The sequence below is a fragment of the Callospermophilus lateralis genome, chromosome 13, assembly GCF_048772815.1.
Source record: "Callospermophilus lateralis isolate mCalLat2 chromosome 13, mCalLat2.hap1, whole genome shotgun sequence".
NCBI lineage: Eukaryota > Metazoa > Chordata > Mammalia > Rodentia > Sciuridae > Callospermophilus > Callospermophilus lateralis.
In genome coordinates this window covers 81,044,064-81,063,489 of record NC_135317.1, presented here as the reverse complement: position 1 = coordinate 81,063,489, position 19,426 = coordinate 81,044,064, and the positions used below count along the sequence as shown (strand labels likewise).

Below are 19,426 nucleotides of genomic sequence, written 5' to 3'. Positions count from 1 at the left end.
GAGCAACTCAATGAGACTCTGTCTCTAAATAAAATACAAAATAGGGTTGGGGATGTGACTCAGTGGTTGAGTGCCCCCAAGTTCAATCCCCAGTATTAAAAAAAAAAAAAAAAGGATATATGTGAGTAAAGTACAGGGTTAACAGAGAAGCAAATAAGACAGGCGCCTAAGTCTTGGGAAGACTCAGAAAGACTTCCTTGAAGAGAACAATGGCTGTTAAAAATAAACATAATTTTACTTAGTTATATCAGTCAATTAAATACAATTTCCAAATCCCAGTCAGTAAATAACCCACTTAGGAAATACATGACCCACCAAAAAAACTGAGGTATAAAGTCTCTTGGTGGCACTATAACATAAGATTTAACCAAATAGTCTAGAGATTTTTGTCATGAAGTCTAATTATCCATTTTCTAAAATAAAACCTAACTTCTTGGTATTTTCTCAACATCTTCCTTTGTCTCTTCAAGAAATTCTTAGAGGAGATCACTGACTAAGGCAATGACTAGGTAACATATCAAGTGCTCACTTCTTCCATAGTGATCGAGCTCTTGATTTTTAGCTTGTTACAGAGGCATAGAATAAAAAATGAATTTCCTAATGATACTTGCAGCTAGATGTAGACAGGTAATGAAGGAAGTACAAGTATACTATGGTGATTTCCAGAAACTTCCATCAAAAGAAGGCACAAATGGTATAATCCCACTGATTTGGGAACAGGAGGCGCACAGGTTCAAGGCCAGCCTTAGCAACTCATTGAGGCCCTAAGCAACTTAATGAGACCCTGTCTCAACATAAAAAATAAAAAGGGCTGAGTGGCTCAGTGGTAAAGTGCCCCTGTGTTCAATCCTCAGTACAAAAAAAAAAAAGGAGGAAGAGGAGGCATACTTGGCCTTTTCTTCTTTTTTACTTCTTTCATTCTGCTGCACTGAACTAAGGTAGAGTTCCATCACAGTAGACCATGAAATCAAGGGCCATGTTTTAGGCACAGCAGAAGGGCTGGAAAGAGCCTGGTTCCTGCAACCTTAGTGGAGCAAAGCACCCAAGCTTACCTCCAGATTTTATGTGAGAAAAAATAAGCTTTTGTCTTGCTTCTTCCTCATAGCCAAACCTAATTTCACCTGATACAAGGTAAGCAGGAAACAAAATCACTTTCCTTGCTTCTATGTCAGCAGGCTTGTGACTAATTCAGTGAGCTAAAACTCAATCCACAGCCATAGCAAGTCTGCTTCTCTCCCCAATACCCTTTATTGAAGGTCAGCAGAGAATAATGGCAGAGTATGAACTGTGGACCCAAGACAGCCTGGGTTCAAATACAACTTTGTGTTCACATCTGGCCAGTTAAGTAACACCAGATAGGCTATATATCTTCCAAAAGCCTCCATTTCTTTGCCTATAAAACAGTGATAGGAGTAGTCACTTTGGAGGTTCTTATGAGGATTAAATGAGTTAATATCTGTAAATCACTTAAGATCACTCAGTACACAGAGAACCATGTAAGTCCCGGTTCAACAAATCAATTACAAACAGATCTAATTTGTGGAAGATGCAGGTAGTGGAGAATCAATAAATACTGAATAAATAAATGCATCAAATAATACTAAGGAATCAATTTACCTGTAAAAATAACTGTAAGTAGCCTCCCAGTTTTTTAACTTCTTGTCTTAATTCATCTTCAAGTGTTGCTAAATCAGTACAAGGTAGAAAATCATTCAGCCAGTGTTTGATTAAAACCACAAGCTGCTCAAAAGCACAAGCAATCTGGATAATAAGTAACTGGAGTGTTCGATCAGAAGAGAACACTTTGAAAGAAAAAGAAAAATTATTGTTAGAAATAATCTCCAAATAAAAGAAGCAGCATATGCTCACCATTAAAACACTTTAAAAGATGCCTGCCAGATGTGTCAAATAGTCATTCAAAACAAAGTATAATGTGCAGAAAATAATCATCATGTAAGTAAAAGTGGGATTGCTTACAATTATCTTGACTTTCTTCATCTTGTTCTTCATGAGCTTTGGAAATGGCAAACAGTCCATTATAAATTTTAAGAAAGTTATTTATCAGGCTATCTGCTATTGTTTTTTCTTCATCATAACTCTGTCCAAGAAAATCTACTGATGAACCAATCAATTCTTTGCAAATTCCGGGGAGATATGATTCTGCCGAATTTGAACAAATGGAGTTTGATTTCTCCATTAAGCCTACATCAACAGAAAATAGTCATCATTAGTTAAATTATATAGGTAGTTCCACATAGAAATTTATATAGTGTATCCTCTCTTCTATTTATAAATTAATGCTATAAGGAATATTGGCACAAAATAATTATTCAGAGAAATAATTTCTATAACTTTTATTTTGAGTTTGTTGTTGTTCGGTAGTGCTGGGGACTGAAAATCCAGGACTTCATACATGCTGGACAAGTGTTTTACCACTGAGCTACGCCCCTAAACATTTTTGTCAATTAGTGTGGGGGAGGGCTGGGGATGTGGCTCACCAGTAGAGCATTTGCCTAGCAGGCATGAGGCCTGGGTTTGATTCCCCACATCACAGAAACAGGAAATAACTTTTTATTCATTTATAAAGATATATGTGACTTTCACATTTGAATTGCCACTCTATTAAAAAGCTTTAAAATAAATCAGAGTATAGAATTTTAAAAGTGGAAGAGTTCGTCCAACTCACCCTCCTCATTTTACAGAGGAAACACAAGTTCTAGGAAATAAAATAATTTGCACAAAGACACAAAACAAGTGGTAGAACCTGGAATTGGTGCTTTTCTCACTGTACAGAAAACTTGAAAAAAATACCTGATGAATGTGAAGAATGCAAATTCTGAATTGGGTGGACTTGCATGTCATGTAAACAATCAGAAATTCTTCTATTCTTCATCATACTCCTGCTCCTAAAAAAAAAAAAAAAAAAAAAGACACAACCATAAGATCAGTAGCTATACACCACAAGGAACAATATTTCTAAGAATGTTTATTTTTGAATTATCAAAAGAAAATGAATATGTATGTGTATGTTTTCCATGAAGGGCCTAATTCACTTGGATCACTGAGCAAAGATTTTACTATTTATAGGCATTGTTCTAGGCATATAGTTAATTAAAGAGAATAAATTTATAGGCTCTGGATTATGGTGAAATATGGCAAACATGGCTTCTGGCCTCACTGAACTTAAAGTTCAAAGCAAAAAAGAAATTGGGCAAATAAGTACAATGAAGAGATGGTGTTATGAGGGCCTAGAGTGCTGTGGCAGGCCCTGGAGAAGAACTTCGCCTGGCCCAAGGGCTGGGAGGGTCCTCCCTGGAGCAGTGACCCTGAAGGATGAACAGAACTAGAGAACTGGGGGCAGGCTGGGGAAGCAGGGAACATTGTCTCAGACACAGGCACCAGGATATGGGAAGAGGTGTAATAAATTACACATGTAAAAAACCCAATGAGATCCAAAAGAACTGCAGTTTGTGGTGTGAGAGAGAAGCAAGGGAGGAGGCTGGGGCCATCCTGAGGTTGACCTTATATACTAATCAAGGAAGGTTGGATTTTATCCTAAGCATTTATTCAAGGAAGGACTGTAAATAGGGAAATGGTCTAGGTAAATAAACATCTAGGCAAATATCTACAATATGGTGGGCTACCTGTGAGGTGTGGCAGGAACACAATGGACGCAGTGATTCTATCCCCACCAGCTCTGTCTTTTCCCTCAGCCTTTAAAAACACAGAAATCTCTCCAGAGATTTTCTGGCTATCTAGCTGCTACTCTTAACTGTATCTCTAAAATAGAGCCTATTCTTTCTACTCCTAAAAAAAGCAGTCTCCTTTCCATGCTGTCATTCATGTATCAATTCTCTAACTCCAAGCCCAGCTCATTAGGACAATTTGAAAAGTGACCTAGATCTAAATATGAATCCTTTGATCTAAATGTGGCTCCTTTGTGTTATTTTCCTAACAAAAGTTTCTCCTACTATTGATCACTCAAAGAAAAATACTATTTGTTGAAAAGACTGTTAAACAACAGCATTCTATCATAGTAACCTAAATATAAATTCTGCCTCCCTGTGAATTCCTTCAAGAAAAACACAAAAATATGACTGAAAGGAGAAAGAAGAAATATCAATTCTCAAATATTACAGCATTTCTACTTAAGAGAAATGAAATGGTACATTATTATAGCAAGTCTTAACTGGGGAAACTGTTATTCTTGCAACACTATCATAGTTGAACAATGTTTAACCCCAAATAAAGAAAATGCTTGTCATGATCCTTTCAGAGAGTTTTTACTTAACCTAAAGGGAAAATTTACTTTTAAATGTCACCAGTACATATCAAAATTTATAGGCAGCCAAATCAGTCTATTTTATTGCAGAACAACTGTGGCATATCATTGCCGAGCAGCAGTTCTATAATTAAGAATCTGTCACTGTTTCCATTACCTGCAGGTATTCTCAGAGTTTGCAATTCTGTCATAAACATTCTTACAAGGCTGAAACTTCATACACAAGGTCTCAGACTAAGAGCAATTCATTTTTTTAAAAAATAGGATACTTTCAAATTACAGAAGTTCTCAAAAATATCTCTGCCAAAAGAAAACACCTAATTTCAAAGTCTTAGAAAATATTAAGAAGTGTTGATTTTTCAGTAACATTTTAAACTTCTGTTGGTTTCCTATTATTAACTTTAAAGTCAGCAGGAAATAAAATATAAACAGCCAACAGTCAATAGGCTCAAAGATTAGTGCTCATCAATTATTAATGCTCATATTGTGATCCACAATTCTAAATACATAACCTGTATACACTTGTTTATGATGAAAATAGTAAGATACCTGTAATCCTAAAGTCCAAAGGAATTTATAAATCACTCTTTAAAGAATTTGTTGGTCTGGGTTTACATTTTTGGGAGGTTTATATTATTCTAGGCCCTAGTCTTATCTACCCAATTCTACCTATGGTCTTGTTTTGCTCACTTTAGTGCCAAAGCCTATTCTATTTTGAGTCCTTAATACCTGTAGAGGGCTGGGGATGTGGCTCAAGTGGTAGCGCACCCGCCTGACATGTGCCAGGCACGAGGTTCGATCCTCAACACTACATAAAAAATAAAATAAAGATATTGTGTTCACCTAAAACTAAAAAAAATAAATATTAAAAAAAAAAGATCTGTAGAAATCACTGTTTACTTATATTGGACCAGAGATCATATCTTCTGTTTTCTAAGATATAATTTTATACATATTAAGCACTCAATAATAGTTCAAGCTAACAGTTATTGAACACCTACCTACTGCAGTAGGATCTTTACACACATTTTCTCTAATTCCCATAACAACTCTGCAATGTGGACACTGTCAATCTGTGTTACAGATCATAGTTGTCACAGAAGCAGCATGTGAGCTGAATCTTCATGATAAACTCCTGTAGAGTAGGTATATATTGCTGTCTCCATCTTATAGATGAGAAAACTGATGCCTAAAGATGTGTGACTATACCAAGCATAGATTAGAACACAGGATTCTCATTGGAGCCTGTGACCTTTTTTATTTTCCTACTTTGTAGGGGGTACAGATATGTTTTGTACACTGAAGGGATGTCCTCTGTGTAAAGGATATGCTTTGTATTTTATTTAGGATAATGCCTGTGATGTCTTAGCAATTTCTTACTGTAATTTAGCAGTCAGCAGATAGCAAATAAAGCAGAAAAGGGAAAGTTTGCTATAAAGTAGCTGTATGTCTTTGAGAAAAATAATAAATGAGTTTAAAATAAGCATGGTCAAAATTGCTAGGCAATATCTCATCCCAAAGACAAAGAGAGTTTTTTTTAATATTTATTTTTTGTTGTGGTTAGACATGATACCTTTATTTTATTTATTTTTATGTGGTGCCAAGGATCGAACCCAGGGTCTTGCACATGTTAAGCAAGCACTCTACCACTGAGCCACAACCCCAGCCCCAATAAAGAGTTTTTTAAAAATGAGAAAATTATGTATAATTACAAAATGTAGCATATATCGTTATAGATATGGTAAGTATAAATATATATACACATGATGTGTGTATGTGTGTATGTGTGTGTGTGTGTCCAGAGAAAACCAACAACAAGAAGCCTTTACCTCCTTCTAGAAAATGAAGAGACTGGTGCATCTGTAATGTCAGGTTCCCATTCGTCTTCAGGATCACAAAAGACATCTTCACCCCTGTTACTACAATTACTCTAAGAAAAATAAAATATATAGTTTCCATTGATTATAAGAAAAAATTGTTTAGCAACTAAGGAAAAAAAGCTTACATACTTTGTTACATTTAAAATATAAAATCAGCAAAATTACAGGTTATTTGATAAAAGTAAAAAGAAAATAATCCTGACAAAATTAAAAACAAATCATCTGATGCCAAGGTTATCTTGAAAGTGATATAGTACTAAAAGCAACCAATTAAATATCTCAGAATTAAATATCTCAGAAATAATAAACTTGGCATTAAGAAGACATTAAAAACAAAAACAATAAAATCCTTGAAAGAAAAATAAATAATCTGACAAAGTAAAAGGTGCAATGACTTCTTGGTTGAATATATTGATCATGATGATAATCTTCATTTTAATTTAAGTAAGGGAATACCAATTAAATTCTACCAAAATACTATGTAGCTCTTAATTGAGACAGATTACAAGTATGTGGAAAAATAAGTAAAGAACTACAATGAGTGGTTGAAATAGGAAGTAAAATAATAGTGAGGGTAACTCATCACTAGGGTTTAATGTATATAGTAAAGCAAGAACATTCAAAGGCTTTCAATGGATTTTTTAGTTGTATTAAGTACACAAGCAAATCACATTCACTGTAGAAAAACTGGAAATTATTAATACATATAAATACAAAGAAAAACTCAAAAACACAAACCTATCATTTAAGAGAAGCACATTTCAGTATGATATATTTCAGTCTATTTTGATGTTCTATTATGAGTATACCTTGCATTCCTGGAATAAACTCTACTTGGAGTAAGTATTAAATATCATTTTGAGTTTGATTTCCTAATATTACTAATATTTCACTCATGGTTTTTATAGCTGATTTCATATTAAGGTTGGTTTATCATTCTCTTCTGAGTCATATTTTCAGGTTTTCTGGGGGTATATATTTATTTAATAGGGTATCAGGGATTGAATTCAGGGGCACTCAATCTCTGAGACAGGGTCTCACTGAGTTGCTTAGTGCCTGGCTTCTGCTGAGGCTGGCTTTGAACTCGTGATCCTCCTTCCTCAGCCTCCTGAGCTGCTGGAGCCACTGGGATTACAGGTATATGCCAACATACATAGCTAGATTCACTAGTTTTTAAAATACAAATTGAAGCAAACTGCTAATTGGTAAGTGGCAACATTTCTGGAAAGCACTTTTGTCAATGAACATCAAAGTGAAATAAAAAATTAATATCTTGATACCATTTTGAAAAACAGAAGGCAAGGAATTGATGAAGAAATATTCTTAGTTGTGACCATTAAAAGCACAAGGGCTGTAGGTGTGGCTCAGTGGTAGAGCACTTGCCTGGCACATGTGAGGCACTAGGTTGGATCCTCAGCACCCTATACAAATGAATAGATGAAATAAAGGTATTGTGTCCATCTACAACTAAAAAAATATTTTTTAAAAACATAAAACAGAAAATAAGTGGAAACACCCAAATGCGACAACAGAAAAATGTAAATATGTAAAAATGCACATTATCAGGCATAGGAAAATAATTTCAAACAATGTAAGTTGTCTATCAAATCTCTTCCTCCAGTTTACATGCAAAATTTTAAAAATATACAATTACAACTCAATAAATTGGCACTAAAATTCTCTACCACTTATAACCATGCTAAAATAAACCAGCAAAATGCCACTTACATGCAAAAATAAAGTACAAAATTATTAGTGTTGGTTGGTTTGGGTAATTGATGGATTATCTTTTGTTTTATTTTTCAAATTCTTTGCCAAGAATATGTTACTTTTATACTTTTGTTTTGATATGTTTATAGAGATTTTAACAATATTCCATACCTCATAAAGTTCTTTCATTGCTGCAAGTTTAGATTCAAACTTTTCCAGACTCCAGAAAGTTGAGATCCCAAGTTGTAGGTTACGAACCCGAATAGAAGTTTCACAACTACCTTTATCTGATGCGTCATGTCTGAAAGAAAAATTTTTGAAATGCTATTCTAAAGCATACACTCCCATTCATATGAAGTTTCTGGAGCAGAAAAACCCATAAAATTCAGTCCATCAGTTAGACTCAGGAGTCTGAAGCAGGGGGATGGCAAGTTCCTGGAGAGCCTGGGAAACTTACCAAGACCCTGTCTCAAAATAAAATATAAAAAGGGCTGGGGATATAGATCAGTGGTAGAGGGTTCCTGGGTTCAATCCCTAGTAACAAAATTAAAAATAAATATTCAGCCAGGCACGGTGGTGCACCCCTATAATCCCAGCAGCTTGGGAGGCCACAGCCACTTAGCAAGGCACTAAGCAACTCGGTGAGACACTGTCTCTAAATAAAATACAAAGTAGGGCTGGGGATGTGGCTCAGTGGTTAAGTACCTCTGAGTTCAATCACCAGTACCAGTAAAATAAATAAATAATAAATAAAAATTCAATCTATTGACTAAATCATTCCTTAGCATTTTTATTGTAATATTAATCACTTTTTAAAATTTTTTTTTAGTTGTTGATAGACCTTTATTTTATTTATTTATATTGGTGCTGAGAACTGAACTCAGTGCCTCATGCATGTCAGGCAAGTACGCTATCACTGAGCCACAGCCACAGCTCATAATAATAATCACTTCTGAAATGTATCATAAGACCCTGCATTTGATCCCCAGCATGGGGGAGGGGTGGGGAATGCTGGTAAACAAATTTTCAATTCAAAAGAAAATCAGTAAATTCATAAATATTTAAATTATTCTGCTTATAAATACACTACTATACTAATTGCTAAAAACACTTTTACTCCCAAGTGAATCTCAAAGTGTCATGAAGGATTATAATACCAGCTCTTCCCTAGACATACACTGTACAATAAACTTTAGAGAAACTAAATTTAAAAAACAAGATTGTATGTAGATCAATTAGTTTAATAAAGAACTGTTTTAGCTAGGTCACAGTGGTGCATACCTGTAATCCCAGTGGCTTGTAGGCTGAGGCAGGAGGATCGTGAGTTCAAAGCTAACCTCAGTAAAAGCAAGGTGCTAAGCAACTCAGTGAGACCCCGTCTCTAAATAAAATACAAACTAGGGATGGGGATGTGGCTAAGTGGTTGAGTGCCCTGAGTTCAATCCCCAGTACCAAAAAAAAGAAAAAAACAAATAAAAAAATTGCTTTGTAATCAGAATAATTAACTACTTACCTGCCAAAAACATAATATTTTTTAAATTTGTTGCTGATGGCATTGGCTTCCTGAATCATCATTGAAAGCTTCATGGAGCTCCAATTTGGCTGAACTAATACAAAGCAAACAAAGAAGATTCAAAATACACTTATGATCACTAACACATATCACTAGGCAGAACAATTCCAGAAAACAAAAGATTGATTTTAAATAAATGATTTTAAATCTGTATTGCAGAAGGATAAGAATAAAATTTGAGTAATTTTCCTTTAAATCTCATTGTCAAAATCAAATATTCTTCTAGGACCTGGTGGTGCAAGCTTTTAATTCCAGCTACTAGAGGCTGAGGCAGGAGGATGGCAAACTTTAGGTCAGCCTCAGCAACTCAAGGAGATCCTATCTCAAAATAAAATAAAAGTGCTGGGACATAGCTTGAGAGTAGAGCATTTGTTTAATCTGTGTGAGGCCCTGGGTTCAAACCCCAGTACTGAAAAATAATTCTTCATATAAAATAAGGTCTCTCACCTGTGGAAGGACTGAAAACTGAAGTTGATATAGAGTGGAAAAGACCTAAATATAAATTAGGAAAATGGAATTGTAGGTAAATTATTTTCCTTTTTTATTTTTTTTAAATGTTATTCCTACAAATATAAATGTGTATGTGTGTATGTATTTTTGCAAAATAAAGGGATGTGGCTCTATAAAAGTAAGGCTGTGTTATACTGTACCTGATACTTTAAAAAAATTAGGAAAAAAATGAACAAAAAATTAAGGACACTTTACCACTGAGTTACATACATCCCAGCCCTCATTTTTTATTTTCAGACAGGGTCTCACTAAGTTGCTCAGGCTAGCTTCCAATTCACAATCCTCCTGCCTCAGCCTCCCAAGTTGCTAATATTACAGACATGTCCCACCATGCTAGGAAAAATAAAACCTTAAAAGATATCAGAAAAACTTTGTTTTTGGTGTTTCCTCTCTATACAAAATTCAACTGCATTTCTATACACTAACAATAAACTATCTGAAAATATTATGAAAAAGTTCCATTTATAATAGCATCAAAAACAATAAAATACTTAGGAATAATACTGTGGAAGAGAAAAGATCTATGCATAAAAATACTAAAATGCTGATGAAAGAAACTGAGTACACAAATGTTCTGATATGTGGATGCTAACATACAATGAGGTGGGGAGGGAAGAATAGAAGTTCACTGGATTAGACAAAGGGGAATGAAGGGAAGGGTGGGGGTTGGGAATAGGAAAGACAGTGGAATGAATCAGACATAACTTTCCTATGTTCATATATGAATATACAACCAATGTAACTTCATATCACATTTAACCACAAGAATGGGATCCTATTATACTCCATGTATGTATAATATGTCAAAATATACTCTACTGTCATGTATATCTAAAAAGAACAAACTGAAAAAAAGAAAGAAACGAAACTGAGTACAGGTATCAAATGCAGTGGCATATGCCTATACCCCAGCAGCTCAGTAGGCTGAGGCAGGAGGATCAAGAGTTCAAGGACAGCCTCAGCAATTTAGTGAGGCTCTAAGCAACTCGGCAAGACATTGTCTCTAAATAATATATAAAAAAGGGCTGTGGATGTGGCTTAGTGGTTAAGCATCCCTGGGTTTAATCCCAGGTACCAAAAAAAAGCAAGGAGTTAGGGGTTGGGGAACAAAAGCACAAAATGGAGGAATTACATGTGGTTCTTCTTCAGGACAGTATTGCATAATGGGGTAATTACAGATGAAAACAAACTATGATATATTTCAAAATGACTAGAAGAGTACAAAGTTCCCAACACATAGCAATAATTAATATTTAAAGAGATGGAAATGTTTTTTATCCTGATGTGATTAGTACACATTGCATATATGTATATTTAATTACTATAATATACCCTACATATTATGTCTCAATAAAAAAAAGAAAAAGAAAAAGTGGTATAATTGTAGAATATTATTCAGCCAATAAAAAAAGGAAAGAAATTCTGGATAACATTACACTAAGGGAAATAAGCCAGACACAGACAATTAGTGCATGATCTCACTTGTATATGGACTCTAAGTTGAACTCTAAGTTGAACTCAAAGAAGCAGAGAGAAGAAGAGTGGTTGCCAGGAGCTACAAGGTGGGGGCAATGGGAAGATGTTGATCATCAAGTGCAAAGCTTTGGGTAAGTATATTGAACAAGTTCTAGAGATCTAATGTAACACCTGTGATATTGTATACTTGAAATCTGCCCAGAGGGTAAATCTTAATAATTCTCACCATTCAAGAAGAACAATGACAATTATTTGAATACTATTAATTATGCTAATTAGTTTAATTATGCTAATCATTTTATAATATATATAAACATTGTATACCTTAAATATATGTAATTTTTTAAAATTATACCTCAGTAAAGCTAGAAAAAAAAATCTCTAAGTAAACAAAATGCCCAGGATTAGTACAACTAGATATAAAATAAAGATTTAGGTTATAATAATATGTTTTAAAAATTATGTTGTACATTAAATAATACTTGGAATTTTGTTTACCATTTACTTATTATTTTATTTGATCTGCTTTAACAAATTATCATAGCCTGAGTGGCATATAAACCACAGAAATTTATTTCTCACAGTTTTGGAAGCTGGAAGTCCAAGATCAAAGTGCTAGCATGGCTGGGTTCTGGTAAGAGCCTTCCTTTGAGTTGAAGACTGCCATCATGTTCTTGTCACATTTCTTTTATAAGGGCATCAATTTAATTCATAAGGACAGGCATCAATTTCATTCATAAGGACGGGGCCCTCATGACACCTACCAAGGCTGTATCTCCCAATACCACCATATTGGGAGTTAGAATTTCAAAATATATTTTTTTTGTGGAGGGGGGAACCACATTCCATATATTGAACTCGTATAATTAAGTAATCTAAAAATTGAATATTCTAAAAAAAACATTCATACAAATTTATTGAAGCTTGGAAGAGTGGCAACATCTAGAATAAAACACTTTTACTATATAAAGGCAACCAACAGCTGGGTGTGGTTATGCACATCAGTAATACTAGTGACTCGAGAGGCCAAGGCAGGAAGATCACAAACCTAAGGCCAGCCTCAGCAACTTAACAAGACCCTGTCTCAAAATTAAAAAAATTAAAAAAAAAAAAAAATGAGCTAAGGAATTAGCTTAAGTGGTAGAGCACCCCTGGGTTCAATCTATATTACCATAAAAAAAAAAAAAGAAAAAAAAAGAGGCAACCTACATTTAGTCATTATAATAACATACATAACTTTAGAAAATGTCTGCTAAAATCAACACATACTCACTTGTAAAAGTTTTATCCTTATTACTCCGATTCTGCTGTAGAATTTGTACTTCTTTAGCAATTTTTTCCTTTTCCTTTTCCAAAGCTTCCAGAATTCTTGCATGGCGAATGCTGTGGTCTTCTAAAGCCTAATTGATATTCATTCATACAGACCCACACATGAAGATAGGCAGAGAAATTATAAAATCAGATTGAAATGATAAATATGTTAATTAGCTTCTCTACAGTAACCATTTTATCATTTAGCTGTATCCTATAACATCATGTTAAATACCTTATGTATACAATAAAATCTATTTTAAAAAAATAGATGAATAATGGTAGCTCAATAAAATTAAACCTCATGATAGTATTCATTTCATGGTTAGTATGTCTTACTAAAACACAAAAGGTTTTTTTTTAATGATTTATAAAATTTCTTAATAATATGATTTTTTCATCACAAAATCATTAGAAATTTTTAGTGGCACAAATTAATCTTTTTCTTTCCACTTATAGGAAGTAAATAACCTTTAGAGAAAAAAATAGTGCTGAAAAAAAAGGCACATTCAAGAAAATTTGTTGAATGAATAAAAATTTTTTTTAAAAAATTCACAAATAGCCTCCAAATAATTGTTTTTCAAGATTTAAGCAGTGGTACCCCTTACACATCAGATAGAGCACTAATCTCTAGGGTATATTAAGAACTCAAAAAGCTAAGCACCAAAAAACCAAATCACCCAATTAATAAATGGGCCAAGGACCTGAACAGACACTTCTAAGAAGATGATATACAATCAATCAACAAATTTATGAAAAAATGTTCATCATCGATAGCAATTAGAGAAATGCAAATCAAAACTACTCTACTTCATCTCACTCCAGTCAGAATGGCAGCTATTAAGAATACAAACAACAATAAGTGTTAGCAAGGATGTGGGGGAAAAAGTACACTCATACACTGCTGGTGGGGCTGCAAATTGGTGCAGCCAATATGGAAAGCAGTATGGAGATTTCTTGGAAAATTGGGAATGAAACCACCATTTGATCTAGCTATCCCTTCTCCTTGGTCTATACCCAAAGGACTTAAAAAGAGCATACTACAGGGACACAGCCACATTAATGTTTATAGCAGCACAATTCACAACAGCTAAAATGTGGAACCAACCTAGATGACCTTCAGTAGATGAATGAATAAAGAAAATGTGCCATATATACACAATGGAATATTACTCAGCACTAAAAGAGAATAAAATCATGGCATTTGCAGGTAAATGGATGGAGTTAGAGAAGATAATGCTAAGTAAAGTTAGCCAATCCCAAAAAAACCAAATGCCGGATGTTTTCTCTGATGTAAGGAGGCTGATTCATAGTCAGGTAGGGAGAGGGAGCATGGGAGGAATAGGCAAACTCCAGATAGGGCAGAAGGGTGGGAGGGGAAAGGAGAGGATATAGGGTTAGAAATGATGGTGAAATGTGATGGACATTGTTATCCAAAGTACATGTATAAAGACACAAACTGATGTGAATATACTTTGTATACAATCAGAGATATGAAAAATTGTGCTCTATTTGTATAATAAGAATTGTAATGCATTCCACTGTCATATATAAATAAAAGAAATTAATTAAAAAAAAAAGACTTAAGCATTGGTATGTTTTTCTCCAAACTCTCCAATGTGGCTCACTAGCTACTAGTATCCTGGAGCTGTCGAGTAGTGTTATCTCTGTACTAACATTTCTTTGGAATTACTAGGAGTATTTTCTTCCAACCCTATTCCCATCTCCATTCCACAAACATGGAAGAAAGAGAAATAAAATTGCCATTTCAGAATAAAACCTTAAGATATAAGGAACCAAAGTAAAGATTAAAACAGTTGGTCTCAAATTTCAATATTCATCAGAATCTCCTGCAGATCTTGCTAAAACAGATTCCGGGCTCTGACCCCTGTGTTTCTGACTCGTGGTTCTGGAGTGGGACCTAAAACTTTACATTTCTCACGGATCTCCAGATGATGCTGATAATGGAACTGCACTTTTAAAACCACTAATATAAAAACTGGCAAAAAATATTGTCAGTAAGTTGACAAAAGACATTAACAGTAATATTTTTATTTTATCCTTCAGTTGTGTAAGCTTGGTTAATGTGAGTAAGTCCTAGAAAAGTTTCTTATGTCCTTGATGATATGATAGAAGTAAATGCCTAAGCTGGCAAGTCTGGTGTATGGAATGCCTTATGGTGAGTTCTTATTAGGAAATTCCAGCTTGCTGCTCTTTCCATGGGCAGACAATGTTTCATTCTGACATTCCTTCTATCCACTGAGCCCAACTATGATTGTACTTTACATTATCTGGCATGATTGATGACAGGACAGATGTAGATGTATACAGAGAAAACTGGGATGGAACTAGCTGGAAATAAGAATGCTCTCCGCCAAACACCTGTGTGATAATGTGTGAGCATGAGGCAAGAGAAGCCGTTTCTCAATTAGGGACGCGGACTTGTCTCTGGCCTATTAAGATATCAAACACTTTTTTTTTTTTAATTTGTTCTGTTTAGAAATACATGACAGTAGAATATATTTTGACATATTGTGCATACATGGAGTATAAACTTAGGACCCCATTCTTGTAGTTTCAAATCAAGTGTTTCAAATCAAACACTCTTTAAAAAAAAAAAAAAAAGAAAGAGAAAGAGAGAAAGAGAAAGGAAGGAAGGAAGGAAGGAAGGAAGGAAGGAAGGAAGGAAGGAAATTCAGCTTCCCTTCAGAATACAGCAAACTTAAAATTAAATTACCTGCTTTGTAGCCAAAGTCTCCATTTCTAATCGCTTTTTGTTGACATATACTTCCTGTTCAAGATGTTGCTTTGCCTTTTCTAATTCTTCAATTTTGTGATTAGCCTTTTGGTTATTTATTTCCTGCATTTTCTTCCTTTGAGACTCCTCTCTCTTTAAAGAACATTAATAAAAAATAACTGAGGCAAAAGTGCAGAGCATTTTTCAAAAACATTTTACCTCCCAAAAGTACAAAAGTCCTTCCCTTTATCAATGCAAAAGAAATTACTATTAGGAAAGTCCTGTACTTTGTTTCATTCAGATTAATTCATCTAACTAAAAAGAAATGTCATTAGTCAAACTTTTTAGAGTACTCTCCTCTAAAATGTGTTTCTGGGAATGCGAAATTATCAGTAAGCCATGGAGAGAAGAGACATCTCAAGTGGAGAGGACAAAAGCCTCTTCATTTTCTTCTTCCCCTAGTAGTCATTATTTTCTACCAACTTACTTCCTAAAGAGGGGCTGGCCTCACTGTGGCTCTCTCTCTAATCTCTGATACTCCCCCAATTCCTTTAGAAGGACAATCAATTATACAATCAACACATCACTTTGGGTGCACTCCCAATTCTGCATATTACCAGTTCTGTTTCCAGGGCTTGTATTTTGCTTTCATATGCAGCTTTTTGAGAAGAAAGCTCTTGCTGAGCCATTTCTTTTGCAATTTGAATTCCCTGCATCATTTCTTCCTTTGCCTTCAACTGTGCCTCTTTTATTTCAGCTTCAAGTCTACAAAGGAGCAAAATATTTACAGAATACACTGTCAAGAATTCTGTATATATCAGAGCAGTCCTTGATCATATTAAAATGTTTTCCATTGAACAAACATTAAACTGCAAAAATTTCTGACATTCAACAGTGTTCTTAAATTTTCATTGGCTCTAGAATTATTTACACACAAGAAAATGTAGAATGAAAATTTGCTTATTTTTAACTTAGTTTCTACTGCAAATGCCTGATATGTGAATGAATATATTTTTCTAAAGCTTAAGGAAAATAAATTATATGAAATGTTATAGTAAACATTACAGTAAATATTATATAAGTTAGCATTATAATAAACAGAAAATAAGGGTATTTTATGTTAGACTAAACAATGGATACAGCAAAGTAAGACTTCATATTTCTATAACTTCTTTTTGTGTTTGGGTCATAGATTAAGAAAACACTGAAATGACTGCAAGTACATGATACCAGAGCTGATAAAGCAGAAACTGTATCATATATTTTCAATCATTTGTAATAATCTGACGTTTTGATAAGTCAAAACATTAAATCAGCTATATCACTTCTCAATATACAAGAGAAAAAAAATTAATGATTACAGAATAAGATAGCTTCTTTCTTCCCATAAAATCAATATTTTAACACTGTAGTGCATAGAAAAAGAGTAAGAATGTCACTAAGAAATAAGGCTAGTGGTTACCATGGGTAGAGAGAAAGGAGAGTGAAACGCCACTGCTTAATAAATACAGCTCCAGTTTGGGCTGATGAAAAGGATGGTGGTAATGGCTGCACAATGTGAAGGCACTAAATGCCACTGGACTGCATACTTGAAATGGCTACAATGCTAAGTTTTAAGCTACATATATGACACCACCAAGGGGAAAAAAAAAAACTAAAGTGGATAAAAAGTAGGCTTGGGCTTTTTAAAAGACTACCACTCAGCATTCGCCCACTCCTACTAGTCACCTTGATTCCTCCTCCTGCTGGCCTTTAGTCAACAAGACTTGTTGATTTTACCTCCTTTGTATGTTTCTCCTATCCAACCACACTTTTCTTACCTTTCTTCAATAATCTCTCAACTGCTCTGGAGGCCTGGAATCTTGCTCTACCTTTAGTCCACCCTTCAGATGTGGATTAGAGTGATCTCTAAAACTGACTCTAATCATGAGTGTCTCATATCAACTTAACATTCTTTTTTTTTAAGGTGATATTATTTATTTTATTTTTTATTTTATTTTTATTTGTTTTAATTAGTTACACATGACAGTATAATTATCTTGACATAGCATACATTTGAATCAGATGGGATATAATTTCTCATTTTTCTGAGTATACAGTCACATATATACCCCAGTAATAATAATGTCTATTTTATTCTGCTGTCCTTCTATTCCCCCCATCCCCTCCCCTCCCCTCCCATCTCTTCTTTCTACCCAATCTATTGTGATCCACTTCTCTTTTTTTCCCCCTCACATCTTCATACCTGTATTCTGTATAACGAAGGATTATGCTAAGTTAGCCAATCCCAAAAAAACAAATGCCGAATGTCTTCTCTGATATAAAGGAGGTGACTCAAAATGGGGTAGGGAGGAAGAGCATGAGAAGAAAATTACCTCTAGATAGGGAAGAGAGGTGGGAGGGAAAGGGAGGGAGAAGGGGAATTGCATGGAAGCTTAACATTCTTTAACAATTCTCCTCCTTTTAAGATAAAGTCCACTCTTCCACAGTTCATTATGTATACCTTACCGTTCAGCTAACAAGGACACAGCTTAAGCCAGAAATAGTACAATAATGCATGAATTAAAACTGGGGCAAAAGATAAGAAAAATAAATGTCCACTCTCCCAGTCTTCTTAGGGGCTAACTTCTAATAGTCTCTTGGGACTCTGCTCCAGGGACATCTTCTCATCCCCTACAAACCTTCACTGACTCTTGGTAGAAACTAGATGTCACCCCCTAAACTTCCACATCACACTGTGCAAGACTCTGGCACCACTATCCATAAGTCCTATGAGATGATGAACTCCTGCAGAACAGGAGATAAGTTTCAACTACTCTTCTTTGTATCTCAGCACTATGGTACAGTGACAAACACATAATAGATTCTTAATAAATGCTCGTTGAATGAATGAATGTACCAAGAGAAAAAAATGTACATCACTAAAAATTAGCAATCGAAGTCTTAACTCCTGGAAACTACCATGATGTGATTAACTCCACTGTAGACCTTTCTCACATACTTAATATTTCACAACAACAATAATACTTACCGTGATCTCTGTCCCAAAAGTAACTCATTTTTGGCAAATTCAAAGTCTTTTAGACCCTCGCTTATAAAAGTATCTCTACTGGATGGTCTTTTCCCTTTCTGGACTTCAACAGGATGATTAAATCTAAAATAATGATCTCCACCAAGAATCACCCGATCACCCTAAAACACACCAAAAAAATTTGTTACTTGAAGTACGTCTGAACCAAAAAATTACATGAGAAAAATCCTTAGTCAACAATTCAAAATAATCTAGTACTACTAATGATAATGTAATCATTAGTATTACTAATGATAACATAATCATAGCAACTCATTTGTTAAATACTTTCTATATGCCAAAAACTGTGTCAAGCACTTCATAGACACACATCCATTGAAACAAGACAGACAGAGAGTATAAAATTTCATTTATGTATCACAGCAACTCAATAAGATACATGCTATCCCAATTTTGGGAAAGAGGAAACTAAGAAGTTTCCTTAATAACAGACCTTAAATAATAACAACACATACTCACTGAGAGCTTACTCTTTGCAGGCAATGTTTTTAAAACTATAACAAATTGTTTTATTTAATCTTCCACTATCCCTGAAAAATAGGATATATAGAGAGTGAACATACATCTGGATTTGCCTGCAATAGACTTGTTTATGCAAGTTCTCCCGATGTAATTATTAATAATGCTCTAAAAAATATCTTTGTGTGAGATCATTCAATCATCTTGCTAAGTAGCCAAAGGTCACACAGCAAATGGCAGAGTCAAGATTTTAACCCTGTCTGGCCTGCTTCCAAAGCCTGGGTCTTCAGAAGACACATAATAATTTGTCCATGTTCAGTTCTCCAGTTACTGCTTTGAAGTAATATAAGTTTTGTCTTGGTACCAAAGAAGGCAACTAAAAACTAGGTAGTTTTTG

General features: G+C 34.5%; 1 protein-coding gene across 1 annotated transcript in view; it reads right to left on the bottom strand.

Annotated features, from left to right (window-relative positions):
- The window catches only part of Kif14 (kinesin family member 14), a 68,265-nt gene that overhangs the window by 25,821 nt on the left and 23,018 nt on the right, over positions 1 to 19,426 (bottom strand). The window contains exons 15-24 of the mRNA XM_076831941.1: positions 18,511 to 18,671; positions 16,097 to 16,244; positions 15,480 to 15,632; positions 12,705 to 12,831; positions 9,386 to 9,479; positions 8,044 to 8,173; positions 6,112 to 6,212; positions 2,812 to 2,906; positions 1,978 to 2,202; positions 1,618 to 1,802 (exon numbers count right to left, since the gene is read on the bottom strand). Coding sequence (XP_076688056.1) covers positions 1,618 to 1,802; positions 1,978 to 2,202; positions 2,812 to 2,906; positions 6,112 to 6,212; positions 8,044 to 8,173; positions 9,386 to 9,479; positions 12,705 to 12,831; positions 15,480 to 15,632; positions 16,097 to 16,244; positions 18,511 to 18,671 — 1,419 coding nt within the window. The remainder of the gene's footprint in view (positions 1 to 1,617; positions 1,803 to 1,977; positions 2,203 to 2,811; positions 2,907 to 6,111; positions 6,213 to 8,043; positions 8,174 to 9,385; positions 9,480 to 12,704; positions 12,832 to 15,479; positions 15,633 to 16,096; positions 16,245 to 18,510; positions 18,672 to 19,426) is intronic.